This window comes from Misgurnus anguillicaudatus, chromosome 12 (genome assembly GCF_027580225.2).
Source record: "Misgurnus anguillicaudatus chromosome 12, ASM2758022v2, whole genome shotgun sequence".
Lineage (NCBI taxonomy): Eukaryota > Metazoa > Chordata > Actinopteri > Cypriniformes > Cobitidae > Misgurnus > Misgurnus anguillicaudatus.
In genome coordinates, this window is record NC_073348.2 from 28,909,758 (window position 1) to 28,934,001 (window position 24,244).

The 24,244-nt window shown below is 38.3% G+C and overlaps 2 protein-coding genes and 1 long non-coding RNA gene across 3 annotated transcripts in view; 1 reads left to right on the forward strand and 2 right to left on the reverse strand.

Moving 5' to 3' along the window:
* Positions 1 to 24,244, reverse strand: part of LOC141369198 (uncharacterized) — a 47,628-nt gene that overhangs the window by 18,645 nt on the left and 4,739 nt on the right. The window lies entirely within an intron of this gene.
* Positions 15,086 to 19,438, forward strand: LOC129445242 (adhesion G protein-coupled receptor E3-like). Its single transcript, XM_073874745.1, has 7 exons — positions 15,086 to 15,229; positions 16,905 to 17,111; positions 17,179 to 17,411; positions 17,560 to 17,626; positions 17,715 to 17,806; positions 17,884 to 18,043; positions 18,314 to 19,438. The coding sequence occupies exons 1-7, from the start codon at positions 15,203 to 15,205 to the stop codon at positions 18,404 to 18,406; spliced, it is 879 nt and encodes a 292-aa protein (XP_073730846.1). The 5' UTR covers positions 15,086 to 15,202; the 3' UTR covers positions 18,407 to 19,438.
* Positions 21,997 to 24,107, reverse strand: LOC129446896 (uncharacterized). The gene is made up of 5 exons (XM_073874746.1): positions 23,994 to 24,107; positions 23,531 to 23,899; positions 23,093 to 23,404; positions 22,899 to 23,000; positions 21,997 to 22,685 (listed from the first exon to the last, which is right to left on the reverse strand). Exons 1-5 carry the CDS (start codon positions 24,076 to 24,078, stop codon positions 22,537 to 22,539), a joined length of 1,017 nt encoding a protein of 338 aa, XP_073730847.1. The 5' UTR covers positions 24,079 to 24,107; the 3' UTR covers positions 21,997 to 22,536.

A 24,244-nucleotide genomic window follows, 5' to 3' on the forward strand; every position in this document is an offset into this window, starting at 1 on the left:
AGAGTCATCCGCATTCAGAATGAGCGCTTACGCAGCATACAGCGGTTTCTCTGTTGCTGCTCTGTCCCCCGCCCTCCGAATTTGTCATACGTCACTAAGAAAAGTGCGTACACTACGCTAATACTCTCTCCTGAGTCTCAGATGGCGGCACTACCGGAAGGTAGTTAATAACGTTAATAACATTTTAAATATGGATATTTCTACAACAACACCGCACGGATTACCCTCAGAAGACCTTTGTTTATCATCCTGGAGCCGTTTGGATTTAATTTGTGAAGGATGGACGCACTTTTTTTGGACTTGAAGGTCGTGGACTATTGCTGGACCCCGTAACATTACATTTAATCAACAGAAAGATCTAAAATATTTTCTAAAATATCCAAAAATGTGTTTGTCTGAAAAACGATGGACATATGCAACTTGGACAGCTTGGGGGTGAGTAAATAATGGGTTTAATATCGTTTTTGGCCGAACTACACTGTAAAAAAAGTCGGTAAAAATGTCAATGTTATTGCAGCTGGGTTGCCGGTAATTTACCGTAGATTTACATTTATGTTATTTACTGGCAAGAGCTTGTTCAAAGTTAAATAAATTTTAAATATTAACAAGTCTTTATCTTTACAGAATAAAACTATACAATAACAGCCTCATGCAAAGCATTCTGGGAACCAGAAATCATCATCAACCTTTTTCTGTTTTTTGCTTCAGATTTTGTTTCCCAGAATGTTTGGCTTGATGCTGTTTTTTGGTTTTGCTCTGTGGGGACAAGGACTTGTTAATGTTTAATGTTCATTTGGCTTTGAACAAAATGTTGCCAGTAAATAACATAAATTTAAATCTACGGTAAATTACCGGCAACTCAGCTGCAATTTCTACGGATTTTTTTTACAGTGTATCCCTTTAATGGAGGGTGCAAACCTGATGATTCTATGGTATTAACATTGAAAATTCAACAGTTTTAACATTGTTTCAATGGTTGCATGCTATCTGGTCCCTTTAAGTGCTATGGGTCCCCAGTGATTCTATCAACCTAGAAATGCAGTAACTTTGTTTTGGTAAACCATTCTTTGCAAGCATGTAAAAAAATCAACATGATCTCACAAAGTTCCATGGGATAGTCATAGATTTTTTTGCTCATTTTTTTCCGTGGCATTTTCACAAATCTCCACATAAGAGATAAAAAAATAGATGTTTAGATTTCGACTGTTTTGTGACATAGTTAGCGAGTCTTATTATAGAGAAAAAGGGAGAGAGAGTTTTAATTTCAACAAGCCACCATCATGCCAATCAGTGTTTGCATTTCATCAGCTCATTTGCATTTTAAAGGACACACTCAAAAAAGGCAAACCTACAAAGTAGCATTTTAGGGTAATTTGAACTAAAACTTCACATATGTACTATGTAAAAACATCTCATAATATGACCCCTTTAAAATAGTTTCATTTTATCATTTCTTCATTTATGCATTATTAATTGTGTTTATATTTTATTTCAGATGTTATTAAGGCTCTGTTGACCATCATCTCTGTTATGCCTTGTAAGTGTAAACCAGATGTGTTTTCTTGTTGATTGTGCAAGTGAGACATTTGTCAAGTATGGAAACCACACTTGAAATGTATCCTCTGCATTTAACTTTTACCATTGAGATGTTTACACACACACACTGCAAATTTTGAACAAACTGCTATTCGGTCTGTTGTTGCAAACTGCCGAATATACAGAAGTTAAAGCCGGAGCAAGAACCAGGTTTGCTAAGTTTTGTTTGTCTGGTTATTCTGACTTGTTGTTTCCGGACGGTTTCGGTGCATGATATACGTCACGACCACACATTAGCGATTGGTTATGGCAGATCCTGAGTGACTCTGGGCAGATCCAATAGTTTTAAACTTCAACAGAGGACCCTCCTTAACGGAAGTAACGCTTTGCAATGGAGCGTGGCCAGACTCTGTGTACAAATAAAATGAATGTACGAGAGTCTGGTTGGACCAGGCTATTGCTCAAGGGCACCAGTCATAACTTGGTGGCCATGAGACTCAAACTGGTGACTTTTGGGTTACAGCAATTATTATAGATACAGAAACAAACACCCTTTATTAAAATTATCACCTTAATTTAGCAGCTTGTCGTCATTTATTTTCCCTACGTAACATATATTAGCAACCAAACTTGACATGAAAAAAACTCTGTATTTAATTAAAACCACTAAACAATTGTTTGTTTACATTTTTTCAAAGGCCAGCATAATTTTATTTTAGCTGTAAAAGACAGATTAAAAAGGAAACAATGATTCTCAATTACACAAATGTAAAATGCACTTATAAACATCATTCAGTGTATGTGAAACTCACAGTTGTACCACTCTCCTTACACTACAGTATGGACTTCATTTGAATGAATAAACAAAATACACGTCAAATGTGCCCTCATTGATATGCAGAACCAAACACCTGCAGATTTTTTCCTTCAGTTTCTTCATTGTTTTTATATATCACTATACAAAGTAATTTTGCTACAAATATGTGTATTTGTCTGATAATGTGATCTTAATATGATGCTCCATGTACACTAAAACAGCGTTAATTAAGCTATTGAAAGAAAAAGTCTTCATTTTATGTGAGTGTATTTTAAACCATGAGCACTGTTTATGACTCAAAGCCTATAATATTTAAAACTATTCACCCTGATTTTATTTTACACAATGAACCACACATGCATCTGCACATTTGAATTATTTTCTAATGTTTTCATCAAACAGATGATTTCTCTGATGACCCCTGCAACAACTACACTGTGCTGGACAACGCTTGGAGAGCCACAAAATATTCCACCAATTCTTCCTACATGTGTGATAGCAATGTCAGTTGGGTCGGATGGTATCGGCTTTACATTAATGGCCAAAATGTTCGAATGCCAGAATCATGTGTTGTTAACAATAGATGTGGTACTGATATCCCTCTGTGGCTAAGAGGAGGACACCCAAAACCTGAGGATGGAGAGGTCACCAGAGATGTTTGTGGTCACTGGAACAATTACTGCTGCTTTTTTCAGTCATATCCCATAAGTGTCAAAGCCTGCACAGGTGGTTATTATGTCTATGGGTTTGTTACACCAACTACATGCGATATGGCATACTGTGCAGGTAATTATATTTCAGTCTGTCTATTTGTACATTTGATATTTGTTATAAGATATTTGTGTATTTGTTCATTAACTACACTTCATTAAACTTTTCAGATGTTAGCAGAGTTAACTTTATCAAAACAACAATCACTTCAACAGGTTGAGTAATGTAACGTGTTGTGTTGTCTGTGTGTGAGGGTTATGGCAGTTAAATGAAGGGCTTGACATTAATGCCAGTGAACATTTTCGCTATTATGTTGTTGGGAAACGTCTCGGTTACGTATGTAACCCTCGTTCCCTGAAGGAAGGGAACGGAGACGTCACGTCGTGACCGACGAATTGGGAACCGCTTCGCGGGTGACCTATCTACTTCGAGAACTATCAAAAATGCCAATGAACTTGGCATGCAGGTATTTGCATAATGCCGGCGCCGCCCCGCCAGGTGCGTATATAAGGCGCAGGTGCATAATACCAAATCAGCTATATTATTGCTGAGAAGCCGAGCAACAGTGCCCGGCCTGAAAACAGCAATGGAACAGCAAACTGTGGCGACGGGACGTGACGTCTCCGTTCCCTTCCTTCAGGGAACGAGGGTTACATACGTAACCGAGACATTCCCTTTCAGTCGGTCACTACGACGTCACGTCGTGACCGATGAATTGGGAATCCCTACCAAAACGCCACTGCAGCTGAACCCTTCCAGTGCCTGCAAAAGCCCTCCGCCCTCCACATAAGGGGCGGAACCTAAGGCGAAATGCAGAAGGCCGGTCACTACCTGATCCTTAACCCACGATAGTGAACAGCGAACTGGGGAAGCGTCTAAACTGAGCGGAGCTAGAACACTGCGGAAGCCATCCCCTAAGAAGGTTAAATGGATGACATAAAATATATGAAACAACCGAGGGTTGCTCAAAGAAGTCTCTGAACAATACATAGTATGTAGAGAGATGCAGAGCAGGCTCTGCTAAGGAAAAACGTGGAGGATTAGAACCCCACGGACTATACACACAAATGAACCCCACGTAGGGGACAAATGTGGACGCCTAGCCTACACAGGTTTACAGAAAATACATCAGTGATAGGTTGACAGCGGATGCTCCGCAACACCAGCTATCAGGGCGGTGGAGGAGAGGCAAAAACTGTTTTTGTGACGTTTTTGCCCCGATGGCCTTCCATATTGGTGCAAATGTACAGCACCAAAATAGAGGCTCCAAGCCGACACACGGGCCGACCCTCGGCATTCTTAACTAGTTAGTAGAAAGAACCCGTGTGGAAACCGGCTCGACACGAACACTATAGAATCTTGTGAACGTATTAGGTGTCGCCCAGCCTGCAGCTCTACAAATATCTGTTAGCGAGGAACCGCGAGCCAGTGCCCAAGATGATGCCACACTGCGTGTAGAGTGAGCACGTAAATTAAATGGACAAGGCACATTCTGCTTTTGATATGCGAGGGCTATAGTATCCACAATCCAATGGGACATCCTCTGCTTGGTGACAGCTTTTCCTTTCTGCTGGCCACCGTAACAAACAAAGAGCTGATCTGAGGTCCTAAAACTTTGCGTCCTGTCTATATACACACGTAGTGCACGAACAGGGCATAACAAAGCCATGGCTGGGTCTGCGTCCTCCAAAGGCAGCGCTTGGAGATTCACCACTTGATCTCTGAAAGGAGTGGTGGGAACTTTGGGCACAAAGCCGGGCCGGGGTCTCAGTGTTACGCTGGATGCAGCCGGCCCGAACTGAAGGCACGAATCATCGACCGAAAATGCATGAATATCCCCTATCCTCTTAACAGAAGCCAAAGCAAGGAGAGTTAATGTTTTCATCGTAAGAAATTTAACACTCACACTATGCAGAGGCTCGAATGGGGCTTCCTGGAGTGATTTCAGCACCAAGGACAGGTCCCAAGGAGGAATAGAGGGAGGACGCGAAGGATTCAGTCTTCGAGCGCCTCTGAGAAATCTAATGACCAGGTCGTGCTGACCCACTGTCCTACCGTTTACGGGTGAATGGTGAGCTGATATCGCAGCGATATCGACCTTAATAGTGGATGGTGACAGCCTATTCTCCAAACGACACTGGAGATATAAAATCACAACACTAATCGGGCATTCTCGGGGGTTTTCACTTTGGGAAGAACACCAGTCGACAAACAGGTTCCATTTAAGCGCCTCGTAGACGTAGACGGCGCTTGCGCAGCAGCAATAGTGATAGATACCTCTTGCGGTAAATCACTCACATCCTCCGTGCCCCGTCCAGAGACCACACATGGAGGTTCCACAGGTCGGGGCGCGGGTGCCATAATGTGCCCTCTTGTTGAGAAAGAAGGTCCTTCCTCAGGGGAATCTTCCACGGAGGGGCTGTCGCGAGGAGAGAGAGTTCTGGAAACCAACTCCTGGTTGTCCAATACGGTGCCACCAACAGCACGCTCTCCTCGTCCTCCCGGATTTTGCATAGGGTTTGCGCAATGAGGCTCACCGGAGGGAACGCATATTTGCGCATGTTTCGCGGCCAGCTGTGTGCCAATGCATCCACGCCGAGCGAGTCGTCGGCTAGTGAATAGAACAGGCGACAATGGGTCGTCTCTGGGGAAGCAAACAGATCTATCTGCGCTTTGCCGAAACGTCTCCAAATCTGCTGAACCGCAATGGGGTGGAGTCGCCATTCGCCGGGACGCGCAGCCCGAGAGAGCGCATCCGCCTCTACATTGAGCGTGCCCGGAATGTAAATGGCACGAAGAGACCTCAAATTCTTCTGACTCCAAGTGAGGAGGTGACGGGCGAGATGCGACAGGTGACGCGAGCGTAAACCGCCTTGACGATTGATTTACGCCACGGTCGCAGTGTTGTCTGTGCGAACTAATACATCTTTGCCCCGTAACTCGTTGCTGAAAAGGACGAGCGCAAGATATACAGCCCACATTTCCCGGCAGTTTATGTGCCAATGCAGCTGGGGTGTCATCCAGACCCCCGAAGCCGCAAGCCCATCGTACGTGGCCCCCCACCCCGTGTCTGAAGCATCTGTGCATACTATTGCATGCCTGGAGACCTGTCTCAGAGGCACACCGGCTCGGAGAAACGCACGGTCTAACCAGGGAGTGAAAGTGCGACGACACGCAGGTGTAATGATAACACGGTGAATGCCGCGCAGCCACGCTCTCCTCGGGACTCGATCGTGAAGCCAATGCTGAAGCGGTCGCATATGAAGCAGTCCGAGCGGAGTTACAGCTGCGGCTGCTGCCATATGCCCCAAAAGCTTTTGAAATTGTTTCAGCGGGACCGCGCTCTTGCTCTTGAATGTATTCAGGCAAGTCAGAATCGACTGTACACGCGCCTCTGTTAGACGAGCTGTCAAATCGATCGAGTCCAGTTCCATACCGAGAAAAGAGATTCTCTGCACGGGGCAAAGCTTGCTCTTTTCCCAGAGCCTTAGCCTGGTGTACCTGCAGCAATGCCATGGCATGCAGGGCAGAGGCTGCCTCCCCACAAGCCTTGTAAGCAGCACCGGTCAGCGCCGATGATCCGGATCCGCTCCCGCCTTCGGGCCAGGTTGCGGGTTCTGCGTTCGACCCCGAGATGGCAGCCATGCTCGCTCGGGCGGCGGAGGCGGTCGGCTTGGAGTGGACTAAACCTCCCCCACCTGAACCGTCCCGCCTCGATGATTGGCAAGCTGAGATCTTTTTCTTCCCACAGAACAGGATCTACGAAGATCAGTTTTCAGAAATAGCTTCTCGTGAGCAGATGTCTGCCGGCTTCGAAGCAATAAAGCTGATTTGGTATTATGCACCTGCGCCTTATATACGCACCTGGCAGGGCGGCGCCGGCATTATGCAAATACCTGCATGCCAAGTTCATTGGCATTTTTGATAGTTCTCGAAGTAGATAGGTCACCCGCGAAGCGGTTCCCAATTCGTCGGTCACGACGTGACGTCGTAGTGACCGACTGAAAGGGAACTATGTTTTGTATAATTAAAGTTGAATTAACTAAAATTTACTTCAGCTTGAACCTTTAAATGTAATGACCACTACACCAGATTCAAAATGTATAACACTGCAGGTTAATAGCAAATATTTAGCCCTGATACAGTTTTGTAAGTACATTTTTTATAAAAATGGAGATTGTTACAGTGTTATGTTACAGTGTTATGTGACATTGGTCGCTAGTGCGCAAGCAAATGGACCAAGCTCGAACTGATTTTGCCAAGTGGTTGATGTCCTCAGGGAAACAGATTGTGTTGACCCAAGGACAACATTTTTCTAAATAAAACCTAAACCCACCCCAAACCCCAACCATAACCAGACCCTAAAATCAGAGGGACATGATAAGTGAAAAACAATGGTCTAGAAACAGCTAATCCTGGTTGTAAGCTTAAACTTAAAACAAACTGTAAACTTATTTCTGATATCTGATTGGTTGATTGAAATGTTGTCCCAGGGTCAACATAAAGTTGCCCTGAGGACATCAACCACTTGGTAAAATCAGGAGAGCCAGACAGGGTGTAGTACAGTAGGAGTTGATTGTGAATGTCTTCTATATCAAGAATCCTGCTAGTTTATTACGATTTATAATATTAGCATTACAGCGAAATATCATGCAGCCTCCTAGGAAGTCATTTAGCATGTAAATAACTCTTTCCCCGCCATTGACGAAATATCTCGTCAATTAAGAGAAAACGCTTCCCCGCCAATGACGAGATTTTACGTCTTTCCGCAACTTATACAACCCGGAAGTATTGCCCTCTGACAAGCTGCTGCATGTCCGTGTCTGTTTTAAAGATCGCTCTGAATGGGAACTCTATGAAAAGTCCGTCACAAAAATGGAATTATCTCTGCTTTTTGCTCAAAATGTGATGTTTTTGCAGAAACCTACCCATATTCAAAAGCTGATTACAAAAGAACTACTCAAGGTAGGATTAAAGTTTTTTTTTGTTTGAAAGCAGAGGGTCTGTTCTTTCATTTGGTATATTGTATGTTTATATATCTGAAGAAGAACATTTTCTGGAAGGCATTAAACTTTGGTGAAAATCATGAAAAACGCTGACGCTGGCTGGCAACTTTTTAAAAAAATGCTGGCGGTGAAAGAGAGAACTTTTAATAGCCGTCCAAACACATTTGTATCTGTTTGTAAACTCAAAGGAAAAATGGCATTTATAATGTTTAGTAAATGTAAATGAAAAACATGTAAATGAATTGAACCTTTTAAAATACTAGAAGAGCTGTGTTTTACTTGAATTGCTAATTGTTCAATTAAGCTTTCTGTAGATAGTTATGACTCTTAGTGATGCGAGAAACAGTACTTTGAAGTATTTAGAAAACAGTGTTTTCATAACAGATTATCTTTCTGCAGACCCCTGCAACAACTACACTGTGCTGAACGATTCAAGAAGATCCACCAACTATTATTCTTCCTCCCCCATGTGTGATAGCAATGTCAGTTGGGTCGGCTGGTATCGCCTTTACCTTAATGGCCAGAGCACTCGAATGCCAGAAACATGTGTTGCAGTGAATAGGTGTGGTACTAATATCACACTGTGGCTAAATGATAGACACCCAAAACCTGAGGATGGAGTGGTCACCAGAGATGTTTGTGGTCATGAGGGCAGTAACTGCTGCAGATATCAATTAAATCCCATTAGAGTCAAAGCCTGCACAGATGGTTTTTATGTCTATGAGCTTGTTACACCAACTGTATACTGTAGCGCATACTGTGCAGGTAATTCAATTTAATTAAACCTACAAGTCACACACCAACCTATACGAATGAGCTGATATGTAGTATTGAATAAATAATATGTATGAGGGCATTTTTATCTGTTATTAAAGTAAAAACAGTGTTTAAAATGTACAGAAGTACACAAATATGTGTATTTGTCTGATAATTTGATCTTAATATGATGCTCCATGTACACTAAAACAGCTTTAATTAAGCTATTGAAAGAAAAAGTCTTCATTTTATGTGAGTGTATTTGAGCACTGTTTATGACTCACAGCCTATAATATTTAAAACTATTCACCCTGATTTTATTTTACACAACAAACCACACATGCATCTGCACATTTGAATTATTTTCTAATGTTTTCATCAAACAGATGATCTCTCTACTGACCCCTGCTACAACTACACTGTGCTGGACAACGCTTGGAGAGCCACAAACTATTCCACCAATTCTTCCTTCTCCGTGTGTGACAGAGATGTCAACTGGGTCGGCTGGTATCGGCTTAAACTTTATGGCCAAAACGTTCGAATGCCAGAAACATGTGTGCCTTACTCTATGTGTGGTACTAGAATCCCACTGTGGCTAAGAGGAGGACACCCAAAACCTGAGGATGGAGTGGTCACCAAAGATGTTTGTGGTCATTATGGCAATTACTCCTGCTATTATCAGTCATATCCAATCAGAGTCAAAGCCTGCACAGGTGGTTATTATGTCTATGAGTTTGTTGCACCAACTGCATGGTGTATGGCATACTGTGCAGGTAAATACTTTATCTCTGTGTGATTCTTATGTTCAATTTGTGATTGTTGTGTCTCTGTTCATTAATTAAATTTAATCAATTAAATAATTTCAGATGTTGACAGCATTAACAAAACCTACATAAGTGTCACCCCATCGATCCCCACATCTGGTAATGATAATATTCATTAGTTTATATTTAATATTTCCACCATGTCAACATGTCAACAATTTGTTTATAATTTGAACCGACAAATATATCTCATGTTCTTCGATCATATTTGTTACATGCCTGTAATTTTTATTTTGTTTATGACTTGTTTCAGGTTTTAATATAACACGGCTTACAAATTGCACGGTAAGTTGACAGATGTTTTAGCTAACAAATAGATTCTGTCAAATTAAAAAGCAGCACAAATATACAGTAGCCTATATAATCATTCAGCCTTCATGAAAGTGAGAAGCTAAACGCTCATCTGAACATTCTTTTGTTAAATAGTTCAGTTAAAAGATGATTTTACTTCACACTATAGTTACACGCCAACATTTTTCCTTTATTCATATTTTGCTAATAGTTTGAGTGACAGACATTGTATTTCATTTATTACTTTCTCTGACATTTCTTTCTCCTTTCTGCTTAAAGATAATTGACACAATTTTGCAGGATCCCTTGAGTCAGGAAGAAAATAGTTCTGAGCAGAAAGTGGGGACACTAGTTGGGTGCAGAAAAAATCTTGTGGGAGTGGGAGGAAAAACCTCTAGTATAATGTGTTCTGTTCATTCACTTTTATTGATTTTCTAACTCTGTATAAAAGCAAAACAATCAACTTTATGGTGTCTGTAATATTGAGAAACGTTATACAACAAATCCCTAGCACTACACTGTAAAAAAATTCAGTAGAAATTTCAATGTTATTGCAGCTGGGTTGCCGGTAATTTACCGTAGATTTACATTTATGTTATTTACTGGCAAGAGTTTGTTCAAAGTTAAATAAATTTGAAATATTAACAAGTCTTTATCTTTACAGAATAAAACTACACAATAACAGCCTCATGCAAAGCATTCTGGGAATCAGAAATCATCATCAACCTTTTTCTGTTTTTTGCTTCAGATTTTGTTTCCCAGAATGTTTTGCTTGATGCTGTTTTTTTTTACTCTGTAAAGACAAAGACTTGTAAATGTTTAATGTTCATTTAACTTTGAACAAACACTTGCCAGTAAATAACATAAATGTAAATCTACGGTAAATTACCGGCAACCCAGCTGCAATTTCTACGGAATTTTTTTACAGTGTACTCAACAAATACTGTTCACAGTGTCAGTGCCACAACCACCTTCTTCACTAGTCAACCAAAATGTTTAATATGTAGTTACAGTATGTTCTTGTCCACAGGGAACTTCTTGCGTACAGAATCTCCTTGACCAGTTAGAGAATATTACAGTTCTCAATTTAACGGTAAGTCTATCAGAGACAAATAAGAAAATATTTATATTAATACAAATCAGTGCAACAAATATTTGTTAAACTTTTTTAAAACTTAGCCATTTCCTTATTTGCTGAAATTAGGATGTGACCAAACTTTTGGACATGGTCTTTATGACTTCAGAGGAGATAAACACATCATCCAGTGACACAAAGAAACAAGCGTCAGATGTGTTAAAAGTCGGTGAGAAGCTTGTGTCAATGTTGGTGAGGCCAACAAACAACTATGACAATGTCAGTTTCACTCGTGCAGCTGTGGGTAAGAGAGACACAACTATCACTGAAACAAAATATAAGTAAGGAATAATTGACGACAGGCCATTGAATCATTCAATAATAATGCACACCTAAGGTGGTAATGTGGCACGAAGCGAGCGAAGCGGATTGCCATTACACCATTATGTAAGGAATAATTGACGACGGGCCATTGAATTATAAGAAAATAATGCACACCAAGGTGGTTATGCGGCACGACGCAAGCGCAGGTGTGCATTATTTTCAAATAATTCAAAGGACCGGAGTCAATTATTCCGATTATACCACGGTTACCACAAACATTGCTCTGGTGCCTATTTTTAAGACATTTGACAAGTTAGATGTGCGGTTTACCGAAAAATAATCAACACCCATAGAACATTTCTCAGCCAATCAGAATGCAGCATTCAAGAGACCCGTGGTATAATTTAAAATAATTCAAAGGACCGGAGTTGATTATTCTGCTTATATGACAGTTAACACAGACATTGCTCTGGTGGTTATTTTAAGGACATTTCTCAACTAATCAGAATAAAGCATTCAACAGCCCAGTGATATATTGTATTCAGAGGCGTCATGCCCATTGAATACCCACGGGTATTTTCATAACCCTGACTTTTTTTTACGCGGTTTGGCCGTTCGTCCACACGGAAACGCAGTATGACGTCACTGAAACCGAATATTTTGGAAAAACCCTGCCAGGGTGAGTATTTTAAGAAACACCGGTTGCCGGTTTTGCCTTGAAATGTCAGTTTTGTTAGGCTTCTGATTGGCCAAGGTGGCTTTACGATTTAAAGTTATATCACCGCCTGGTGGTGTGGCATGCTCTTGACAGCGCGTGATCACGTGTTTTTTCGTGTTCAGGCCAGAGAGAGAAAGAGAAAATAATTGACAGCACAATTGAGTTTTAATTTCAACAAACCACCTTCATTGTGATCATTGTTTGCATTTTAAAGGACACCCCCAATAATGGCACACTTTGCTCAGGCCTACAAAGTGGGAATTTTAAAGGGGCCATATCACAAGACTTTTTAAGATGTAAAATAAATCATTGATGTCACCAGAGTACATATGTGAAGCTTTAGCTCAAAATTCCCCACAGATAATTTATTATAACATGTTCAATTTACCATTTTGGAAGTATGAGCAAAAATGTGCAGTTTTGGGTGTGTCCTTTAAAACGCAAATGAGCTGATGAAATTCAAACACTGATCGCAATGATGGTGGTTTGTTGAAATTGAAACTCAATTGTGCTGTCAATTATTTTTTTTCTCTCTCGCTAAGGGGTGGAATTGTTATAATAAGATCCCCTTATGACATCATAAGGAGAGCCAAATTTCAATGACCTAATTTTTCACGTGCTTGTTGAGAATGGTTTACCAAAACTAAGTTACTGGGTTGATCTTTTTCACAATTTCTAGGTTGATAGAAGCACTGGGGACCCAATTATAGCATTTAAACATGGAAAAAGTCAGATTTTCATGCTATGGTCCCTTTAACATGCTATACTAAATTATCTGTGGGGTATTTTGAGCTAAAACTTCACTTAAGCACTCTGGGGACACCAAAGATTTATTTTACATCTTAAAAAAATCTCATAATATGCCCCCCTTAATGTTTATTTAGAGCGGGCGCTGAATCATTATGTACTCAAATCTGATGCAAAAATGCGTTCCTAATAATTGTATATAAATATGTTGGTAACACTTTACAATAAGCTTGTATGTATTAACAATTATTTAATGCACTAACTAAAATGAACTAACACTAATCAAGAGTTCTACAGCATTAATTAATCTTAGTTTGTGTTTATTTTGGCATTTACTAATACATTTATAAAATTAAGCATTAACAAATGTTTACTAATACAACCTTATTTTATACAGGCTAGTTTTTAGAAAAGTGCTTTCAAAGCAATTAAATAAATAATAAAGTGAAAAATGTAAATTACAGCATTACATTTAGATCTGCTTATGTTGCATCAAAGGTTTCTTTTTATTAACTGTTTTTGCAGTGTTGATAATTACAGCCAATCACAGACGTGACTGTTGAGCACATGCGTTTATAATTAATGTGTAAAATAGCAATGAAATCCTTCATAAATGTTTCTCTTTTTGTGTAGTCTATAAGAATATGGCGTATAAAAGGTTTTGATGTTAAATTAACGTTAATAATTATGATAACAGTATGAAGAGTAGCTGTGCACATGTGCCTCCTTAAAACATTTTTTCATGTTTAGGTAACTGAAGGCTCATGTGCTCATGAAATAACCTTTGATGTTTTAGATGACATAAAAATGTGTGTTTCTTTAAAAATCAGAGGTACAAGTCTTCATGGTTGGACCGCAGGCCAACCTAAATAAAATCCCTCAGCTCAACACAACAAATGCTTCTATAGACATTGATCTCATTGGGATCGCCAAGAACAACAATGAAACAGGTATGCAAAAAAAATCTCAACACAGTCAATAACTAATGTTAAAAGACATTGTCAGAAATGTATATGGTTTCATCTCATCTGTAAAAATTTAATTAGTTAAAGGAGACAGAGAATGAAAAAACATTTTTACCTTGTCTTTGTTGAATAATGGTAGTCTACCCGCATTCACGAACATACAAAAAGTGCTAAACATGCTAAACATCTCAGTCTCATAGTAATTCCTCTTTTAGAAATGTCAGCCAGAAAACAGCCCAATCTGAAAAACTGATGCTTATGACATCACAGGCATCTAACTGCCTCTCCACTTTAAATATAATTGGCTACATTTTTTGAGTGGCAGCAAAGTCAGCCAATCAGTAATGAGATTGCAAGTTAAACCAGTAGGGGGAGCCAAATAGGTGCAAAACCACTTGTTTAAAATCCCCCACCCTAATAGAGCTATCTGAGAGAGGTTTTTAGGAAGCTTCTAAGGCATTACAGACCCTAACAAAAAAAATTTGTCTACATGTCACATCACAGAACAAGAATAAATACCCCGTTCAATCATTCTATGTCACCTTTAATTATATTCATAAGAATAAAGAAATTTCCCTAAAGATACTTTGGCTACATCCTTGCGTCCTTTTTGGCATCTTCTCCTCAAATTTATTAACATGTCATTCAGAATATTCATGGCAGACAGAAATCGTGATTTGAATTGGACTATTTCTTGCTAGATCATGGTTTAAAAATTTTTAAATATTGATTGGTTAGACAGATAGGACAAAGAGATAGTTTGCCCGTTAGATTGACCAGATGTCTTGGCCAGTCCTGTATTTCAGATGTATGACCAAACTTATTATCTTTACTAAAATTTCTTATTGCTGATTGTTTTCTTACTTTATCAAGCTATTTTTCATTTTTGTTCAAAAAATTACATCTGTGATAAGCAACCATCAGCAGAAACATTATTCAGCTTTGCATTAAAAACGTCAAATAAATGGATTGTCCTTCTCTGTATCTGTTGCAGGATCAGCTGCTGTGGCTTTCATGAGCTACAACACAATGGAGAACCTACTGAAACCAGACTTCTTCAACACATCAAATAACACAGTTAAAACCATGATGTCCACTGTCATCTCAGCTACTCTTCCTAAAACCACCAACACAACCCTCACCAAACCAGTCAACTTCACCCTCAAACACATCAGAGTGAGTTAATCTCATTGACTCTTCACACACATGTACAAAAAATTAAAAACAGAATGTGACTTTTGTCAGCAGACCAAGCAACAGCATTGCATATTCTAATTCAATTTTTCATGTGAAGGAGTTTGTATCTGGAGGAAATCTTTCCTGTGTGTACTGGAAAAACATTGAGTGGGTTGTAGATGGTTGTTCTGTTATACAAACCAACAACAACTACACGGTGTGTTCATGTCTTCATCTGTCAACATTCGCTCTAATCATGCAAACCAGCAGCAGCCCATCAGAGGTAAGACAACTTAAAACAGGTGATTTGTATCCATATATAGCTCGCAAGTGCTTTTAACCCTTAAAGCATCAATTGCATTTTTGGCACAAGTTACAACAAAGCAAAGGTATTATCCAACTAGTTAATTAGCAATATATGCCCTTTATCTAAAACTACATCAATAGTGACCAGGACATCATGGTTGTGTTCTTAACTCGCCCTTTTTATGAAGGATGCAATGGGAGGTGCATACTATTCCAAAATGCACTGCACATCTGATATGCACCAGGATTTTCAAAATCTTATAGTGTGAGCATGAGATTTAATATAATCTGTCAAGATGTATCTAAAGCAACCACGTTTTCCCGGACAGAGTTAAGGCTAATCCAGAACTAGGTTTTTACAAACATACCTTACAAGAACACTACAGGTGCATCTTGAGACAAAACAATGTCACTGATATGTTAAAGCTCACGTAACACACGCTGTTTCTGCATTTCTGATGTTAATCTGGAGTACCTATAGAGTAGTATTACACCCTTTGAATCTTTGAAGAGTCTTTAGTTTAATCAGATTTATAAAAGAAAGATAAGCTTTACCGAATCTTTCCGATAACGTACAAAAAAATGAAGAAGGAGGAGTTATACCGCGGGAGGAGCGAGTACGAGTCATGCAACACTATACAACACTGTTTTAACTTATGATTCACTACATGTTCGTGTCATTTATATAATATACACGCGCCTATTTCCAACATAAGACAGAAGTCTTAATTACCGCATGCAACTCGTCATGACCCGGTTCTGAAAATCCACCGCATCAAACACACACGCAAAACTCCGCTGCTACCCCGATAATAAACTATATCCATTGTTTTCATAAGGCTGGATGTCTTCTCCTTACATCCAAAAACACACTTCTTCTTGTGCCATTGTTGACTTTTGAAATTAAACAAAGCTGAGTGGCGTGATAAGCAGTTAGCAAGCTCTAGCGTCTCCCGCTGACTGACGGGTGGGCGGGGTTTTCCGGGGGAAGTTTTCCGGTGGAAGCCCATATAAAGAAGTGATACGTATCGAAAACCCCTGAAACGTCAGTTAGAACTGTAATCGAAAAAACTAGCCGAAACTTGTATGAACCCTGCCGAAGTGCATTTGGCACAGAAATACTCTGTAACACGTCCAACTGCTGTTTTGACACTTTGCCTACGTTTAGCATGAGAAAACAACTCTATAACTGTTTTAATAAGTCAGAATGCTTGAAATACCATTAAGCCATCCCTTTAAAATATGTCAGGGCAAGGTGTTTTGAAATTAAAGCAGCTCAAACTTGCATTTTAGTCTGGGACTAGGACCTGTCCGGGAAACTGCCCCTAATCTTTGCGATCGTGCACTGTAAAAAGTGAAAGACGGATCTACTTAAAATATTATTTCAATTGGTACCACAAAGAAAATTATGTTTGTCCATCTTAAAATTTAAAGTGAAAACACTTTTTAAAACTGCTTCACTTGGTAACACCTAAAAATGTAATCTTTTTCAAATATTTGAACTTTTTTATTATTTTAAAGAATGTTTTTAAGTTAATCCAACTTGGGGCTGATTTTCAGTATTTACTGAAGGCAGAAATGTGTTGATTGACTGCAAAGACTCATGCAAAATGTCACTAAGTTTGACTGTTCGATGCAACATATTTCCTCAGGATGTTCCTCTGATGGAGTTGGTGAATTTAGTGTTTGTGATCGTGGGTCTGGTGTTTACTAGTTTGGCTCTGTTGACTTTTGCTTTCTGTCGATGGAAACCTGGAGTGAACAATGTAGCTCGAATCAACCTCTGCATCAGTCTGCTGTCTGCTCATCTTCTGTTCTTACTCACACAACGCTTCCTGACTGTAATAAAACCTTACAAGGTGAGATTTTTAATTATAGTATACTAACTAACTATACAGTACACTAACATACTAACTCTGTCTCCAGGAGTTGTGTGCTGTGATATCAGGAGCTCTTCACTTCTTCTTTCTCTCCTGCTTTGTGTGGATGTTCATTGAAGCTGTGCTGCTCTTCATCTGTGTGAAGAACCTATCACAGATCAGCTCCAGACAGAGGGCGGTGCTTAACAGTGGATTTTTGATTGTGATTGGCTATGCGATTGCTTTTGTTATAGTGGGCGTGTCTGTTGGATTGGTTCCTGAAGGTTATGGCAGTGAACAGTAAGTTTAAAGATTTATATTAAATGTCTGTTATATAAGCGCAGAGACATGTAAACAAATTACAGATAAGATTAAACTCTCTAAGTCATGTTAATATTTCAAAACTGGACAGCTGAAAAGTATTTTTCAATGCATTTCCTGTAAACAGATGCTGGATTAAACAGGAGAAAAGCTTCATCTGGAGTTTTCTGGGACCTGTTTGCTTCATTCTTGCAGTACGTTTAGTTAAGATGATTTTTTAAAAACTCTTTTAACCACTGGAAAACAAAGTGATTGTTTCTTTACTGTTTGTTTTTTCTGCAGATAAACACGATTCTCTTCATCAGTATCATCATCAGTCTGAACTCAACTCTCAAAACGCTCAACCTTGAAGTTTCACGGATGAAACAAACCAAGTAAATATCATTTTTAAGAGAGAAACACATATGGACAGTAAAAAAAACATGAATAATTTTTCTTTCTCTCTCTGCAGGATTATGGTTTTTAAAACTCTGGCCCAGTCTGTGATTCTTGGTTGTCCCTGGATTCTGGGTTTCTTCACTGACAATCAGATGATGGAGATTCTCTTCCTGATCGTGAATTCACAGCAAGGAACCTTCATCTTTCTGGTCTACTGTGTTCTCAGTGATGAGGTGAATCATCATTTACTCCATCACAGACTCATTCTGTCTTCATTTTAGATACACAATTATTTTAATGCTACCTGAGATAAAACCTCACCCTCATGTAACACTAAACACATTAGAAAGAAAGAAAGAAAGTCAAAGCTTTAAATTTCTGTATGACACTAGACAGAAGATGGAAAAGTAATAATAACCAATTCCTGTATTTTTTTTTTATTTGTAACTTTTTGTGCAGTGTTGTAATCTCCTTCTTCTCCTCTCATCTCATCTTTTGTTCAGGTCAGACAGCAGTATGTGAAGTGGATGAGAGCTCTCCTCCCTTCACTTAAACCCAGAGCCATCCAGTGCCCCCAAAAACGACTGAATGAATGACTTTATTAATTGAAGATGTCATATGTAGCGTTTGCCTTTTTTATCACACTGAAAAAATGCTGTAATTTGTTACAGCTAAATGTATTAGTTTTCTCAAACTATATTTTTGATTTGGTTGAAACTTACAATTTTTATTTAATATCAATCAAAATAGTTCTTCAGCATAAGATAAAAAATTACATTGAAACAAATTTAAAATATTGTTTAACTCTGCAAGCAAGGTGTAATTTTAGGTTTCAAACAGAGATGGTGATAGAGGGGCAAAAGTGAAAGATTGCAGCTTTTAACTCTGCCTCAGTGTTACTTTTTAACACTCTGTAAAATGGACTCATACAGTATATACATACAGCAGTGTTCATTTATCTATTGCATTTAATATTGTGACTTTCTTCATCATTTTATTATTACTTTTTCCAGAAAGTCTATAAGAAATTATAGACAGGAAAAATTTTACCAAAGTAAAAATAATGATTTGGTCTCCATGAAAAACAATATTTAACTTTGTTTCAATGTAATTTTTTTATATTGGGCTGAAGAACTATTTTGATTAAAAAAGTTTCAACCAAATCAAAAATATAGTTTATTAGTTTAATATAATAAACTAATATATTTAGCTATAACAAATTACAGCAATTTTTTGAGTTTCATTTTTTTTTATCTCTGATTACAACATAAATTAGACTGAAGTTGTGAAACTGATAAACACTGTCTTGAAGTTTATCTACTTACTCAATAACTAATTTTTGTAAAAAAATTATTAAAAAGATGTTGGATGGCAACTTTAAATAAAACGTCACATATTTTCTTTTTTTAATAAAAATTTTATGTAAGTGATATTTTACAGCTATTTTATTCATATTTTTTTCTGGGTGGAGGTGTTATCATTAACTTTTATGTCTCTCATTAAATTGCCTCTATTATCATATTAAAATATATAGTGTGAAGTACAACACAGTTTTAGGAAATTTAAAATTATGAGCTGTGGTGGTATCGATGTACAATGGTAGATTAAATAAATGTTTCAGCCATTGTTACACATTTTATCTTGCATATTTATTCTCTATTTTATGTGTAATAACGTATTTGTCTTATTTTGATGATTAATAATTAAATGATTTGAAGATTATGTTGCTGTCATGCATCTGTGTGTTCTGGATTTTTTGTTATCCCTTTTATTTTGTAACATGTTCACTTCCTGTGATATCTGAAGTCTTTGTAGTTTTGCATGTTGCCCCATCCTAACAGTGTCTTGGATTATTGTGAGTGTTTGAGTATTAATTTTGTACTTACTAAACACTATCATATCTGCAACTGCCTTTACATCATGATAAAACCGAACCCCCTTCCAAAATCTCTAGTCACAAAAACAGCCTTCTTCCACCTTAAAACATTGGCAAGCTGTGAAACACACTGTCTGTCATGCAGAGAAAAAGTAAAAATGAAAAATCTATTCGTGGCGGCCAGTGTTGATTCTGTGGCGCCACGCCACAAATAAATCAATGTATGGGAAACACTGCAATTACCATCTAAACAGTGCTTAACTCATTAAGTTCAGCTGCTTGCTTACATTCTTCGAATATATAAAACACGCAGATCGGGGATGACGCAGGGAGGTGAAGCTTGATTTTGTTTTTTTGTGAACCACTATTACTTTTTTAATCATTTTTGAACTCCAGCGAGCGATTTATAAGCATACCAATATTCTACATGAAAGCATAACGAAAAGAGGCGTTTCCCAACGTCATGGCGCAAATTGTAGAGTTAATTTGATTGGGCTGTGAATTATATCTGTCAGGCACATTTTCCAATAGCTTCTTGTTATTATACTATTCACAAATCAACCACCTATGACTTGACAATCTCATTTCCTCCAGCCAATCATGGGCCCCCCTAATCCGCGGGCCCTGGGGCTTCAGCCCCACCTAGCCCTTATGTTATTCCGGCCCTGACCACGAGATGCAAACAGCTGCATGAGGCAAAGGGTCTGAAAGGGTCATTGCACTGTTTATTTTGGTAAGGTAGGTACGCGATATGTTTGTATTGAGATGGATTCAGATATTCTACTTTGATGAAACATTGTGTTGCTTATGAAATTTGTGTTCGTTTACGGATTAGCGTAACGAGTTACTACGTGTACACAACCGAAAGTGTGCTTTAAATAATTCTGATGTAAATCAGTTGTTTATGTTGGTTATTTTGGAAATGTTATTCACTTTGTACTGCAAAGTTTTCTCACTGGTGAATGAGACATGGGATGTGACTGTCTAATCTGTGCGTGTTCATGTGTTTTGAAAGATGTGTTTGGATGGCGATTTGACTGGAGGGTGGGATCGGGATTTCATTGCTAGGCAGCTACAGTTAGCATTTTTCAAAATGTGAAACCCTACCTTTAAAGGTATGAAATTCTTTGTTCTTTGTCTTGCTATCAGGATGTGAGGAGACTTTTAACCAGCATAACTAAAAATGTTTCAAGATCAAATCTGTTACCCTACCTTTAAGACGTGTTTTTTTTATAAATCAACATTCATCTAATTTATACATTAACATTTATATTGTGCAACTGTTGAAGTGATGATTAAATACGCTTGGAAGCATGCTTAACTCTTTCCAAGACAGTGTTTTTTTTAAGTTGCCACCTAGTTCATTCTACCTTCATTTGTTCTCTTATCACCTCTCAAATTTTCAGCTTAAAGCGGAGATAATTCAATTTTTGTGAATAACTTTAGTAAGAAATCAGATTCAGAGCCTGATCAAAACTTTGGTGTTTTTAGTGTTGAGTGAATGCGTCAGTGTTTAAGTTGGGTAAAATCGTCACCCAGTGGATAGCGGAAATATGAATGTGAGGTAGAAACTCCTCAGTGAACATTTTCTCTTTATTGACGAGATGACTCAACAATATTTATTGATATTTATCTGGATATCGCCATTAATTGTGCAATTATAGACCAATAAAAAATATGATTAAAGACTGTGGTGTTTATTAACAGTGCGCAATGATAGTTATCTAATGCGGTCTGAACCGTGGGTTCAGGGGAGCCGTGGGGGGGGGGGGGGGTTAGGATGATTCTAAGGGCCCTTGAATTTTTTGGGGCCCCAGCCAAGGACAGTGCCGCACACGCAACCCCGCTAAGCTGAGCCCTCTTAGCTCCGCCCTGCCTTTACTCTGCGTTTTAGCGCCTTCTTTAATCCACGGTCTCACAATGCGGAACTTCACAAGACCTAATAATTATTTGGTCAAGCATTGTTGACCCAGTCTTATTTGAGGCATAAGGTAACTGTATAGAAAAGATGCATTGTTGTTGTTCGCCATTTTTAAATGTTACAATGTTATTGATGCTCAAGTATACAGTATGTCACTGAGACTGTCTCTGAAAATCAGACTAAAGCCTCAAATCTTATTGTGAGATAAAAAGCATCACAGTTTAATTTCAAGAATTAATTTTCAATTGCTGACATGACATTACTCAGTCAATATTAAAGATACCAAGTTTATATTTTCACAAAATCTTTACATTATATAGGATGATTTTATGTAGAAAACAGTAAATCATAAAGAAATACTTCAGCTGGGTTTTCACAGGCATGGTCACATTTATCTTTAATCTTTAAGAATGTTGCATTTTCTCTGAATATTTGATTACTGTACTCTATTGTTCAATTAAATTTACATTGAACAATAAATTATCTTAGCTGCAGACATTTTAGGTTTCTATAAATACTGATAATTGTGGTCAAAACAATAGCAAAATAAATAGTTCTGTATTATGAAATTACAGACAAAGATTTTGAATAGCTACAGTAGGTTGGATTGTATGTTTGGTGCGAAATGTGTATGGTGGGGGCCCAACCCCCTATTTTTTCATAGGGCCCAAAATTGCTAGCGGCGTCCTGTTCACACTACACCAAATATTTCCTGAATTTGCAGACAGACCACAACGCTGAGCTGTTTGTAGTAGTTTGGGCAAGAACTCGATCTGTTGACTCACTGAAGAGGGTTTTTTCTGCAAGACCAATTTATACTTAATCCTTCTAAATAAACAGCTTACATGACAAACAGTGACCAAGTCACTACTAAACAAACTTATGCCAAAAGGAATCCAGTGTCAGTCATTGTTTGGTGTCTGTCCTCATCAGTCAGTGTTTAATGTGCTTGGTGGTGTTGTCTGGTTAGGGCGGTTGCTGCATGGGACGGGACGATGATCACCCAGCATTGAATAAACAAGCTCTGACTGCGCATTAAAATGTATAGGTGATACAGGAGATCTGTTGTTGTTTTTTCCTGGAGAAACATGAGATTGTCAAACTACTTCAATGTGTATTTACAGACACTGATGTGAAAATATCTGATCTTAAGGATCTTAAAACCTAAGTTTGCTTGTGCATTATTGTTTCATGATTATTTCGGCCACCGTCTCAACATTAGTCAGGAGGTGTTGAGATATTGGGATAAAAATATAAAGTGTTAGAAGATAAGATCATATTTGAAACTCACTGAAGTGCTTCAGCACTACTGCCATGATCAAGATGATAAGAGTCAGCAATGCAGAGATCATCAGAGCAATCTTCATATTATAACTTATATGTAAAGATGGCTCTTGAACAAAACAGAGTAAACAAAACATCAAATCACCATTTGCACTGGCTGATGAATTACTATTGTTTATATACACATTTATCATTGATTACCTGTTTTCCTGTCAGTACAATTTGCAAGAGACAGATGGAGCACAACTTGTTTGTTTAATGATGAGTGGTTTACCCCACAGGAATAGTTTAAAGAATCAGATATGGCAGAAGATAAATTTAAGTATGAATGGAGGGTAAATGACCCATCTGAATGGTTTCTAATAGTGTTTTGTGTATGAGAGATGTTCATTAATTCTCCATCTCTCAACCACACCTGCTGTAGATCAGAAGGATAAAACCCCTCAGAGCTGCACAGAATTATGGGATGTCCATCAGGCTCTTTCATACATGACATGGACACATGGGGACATGCTGGAAATGAAACATGGCACTGTTAGTAAAACACTCAATGATCAAGAGCACATCCATGTCAGTGTTATAGGGATATTATATAATAATAAAAATCATGCAAAATTAAGAATTGTTTAAATAACTTACCTAAAACCTGAACAGTTGTGTTGTTTTCTCCTATAGTCATAGCAGGAGGAGGTATATCTCTACGGACAATACATCTGTAGGTGCCTGAATTGTTTATCTGAAGATTTGACAGCTCAAATGTTATTTCTTTACTTTCTGTAATCCAGATAAATCTGATGTCTTTATTGCATGACTGACACATACTTGTTTTATTATTAGTGTTGTTATTAACATATGAGCACAATTTATGATCTTTATTTAAATGTAAAGTTGCATGAAAGCGTTCGGTTTCATCAGATTTGTTGTAGTTACAGCTGATATTGACAGACATTCCCTGATGAACCTTAAAAACATGGTGGGCTTTCAGCACACTGTGTTGTGTTTCCTGTCCTAAAAAGACAAAAAAATTGGACCATTTTATTTTGGAAATAAATATTTTGTTATTGTTTTATGAGCTTCAGACAAAACAGAAAGTATTTTTTACCTATAATCAAGGATGGAAGAATCAACACAAAGCAGGCAAAGGCCAGAAGCTTTGATGATTTCTGCACAGAGAAGGAAAAAAACATGAATTATATGAACCAAATCACATACATACTATTCTATGTCATTTTGAAGCGTAAATAGTGTGAGGAGCGTGTTCTTGAAATTTCCTAAAATAATGGTACCCAGATGATGCACTCATTTAAACAAAAATTAAAAGTGGAAAGCTGGACACGTTAATGGTCACTCAAC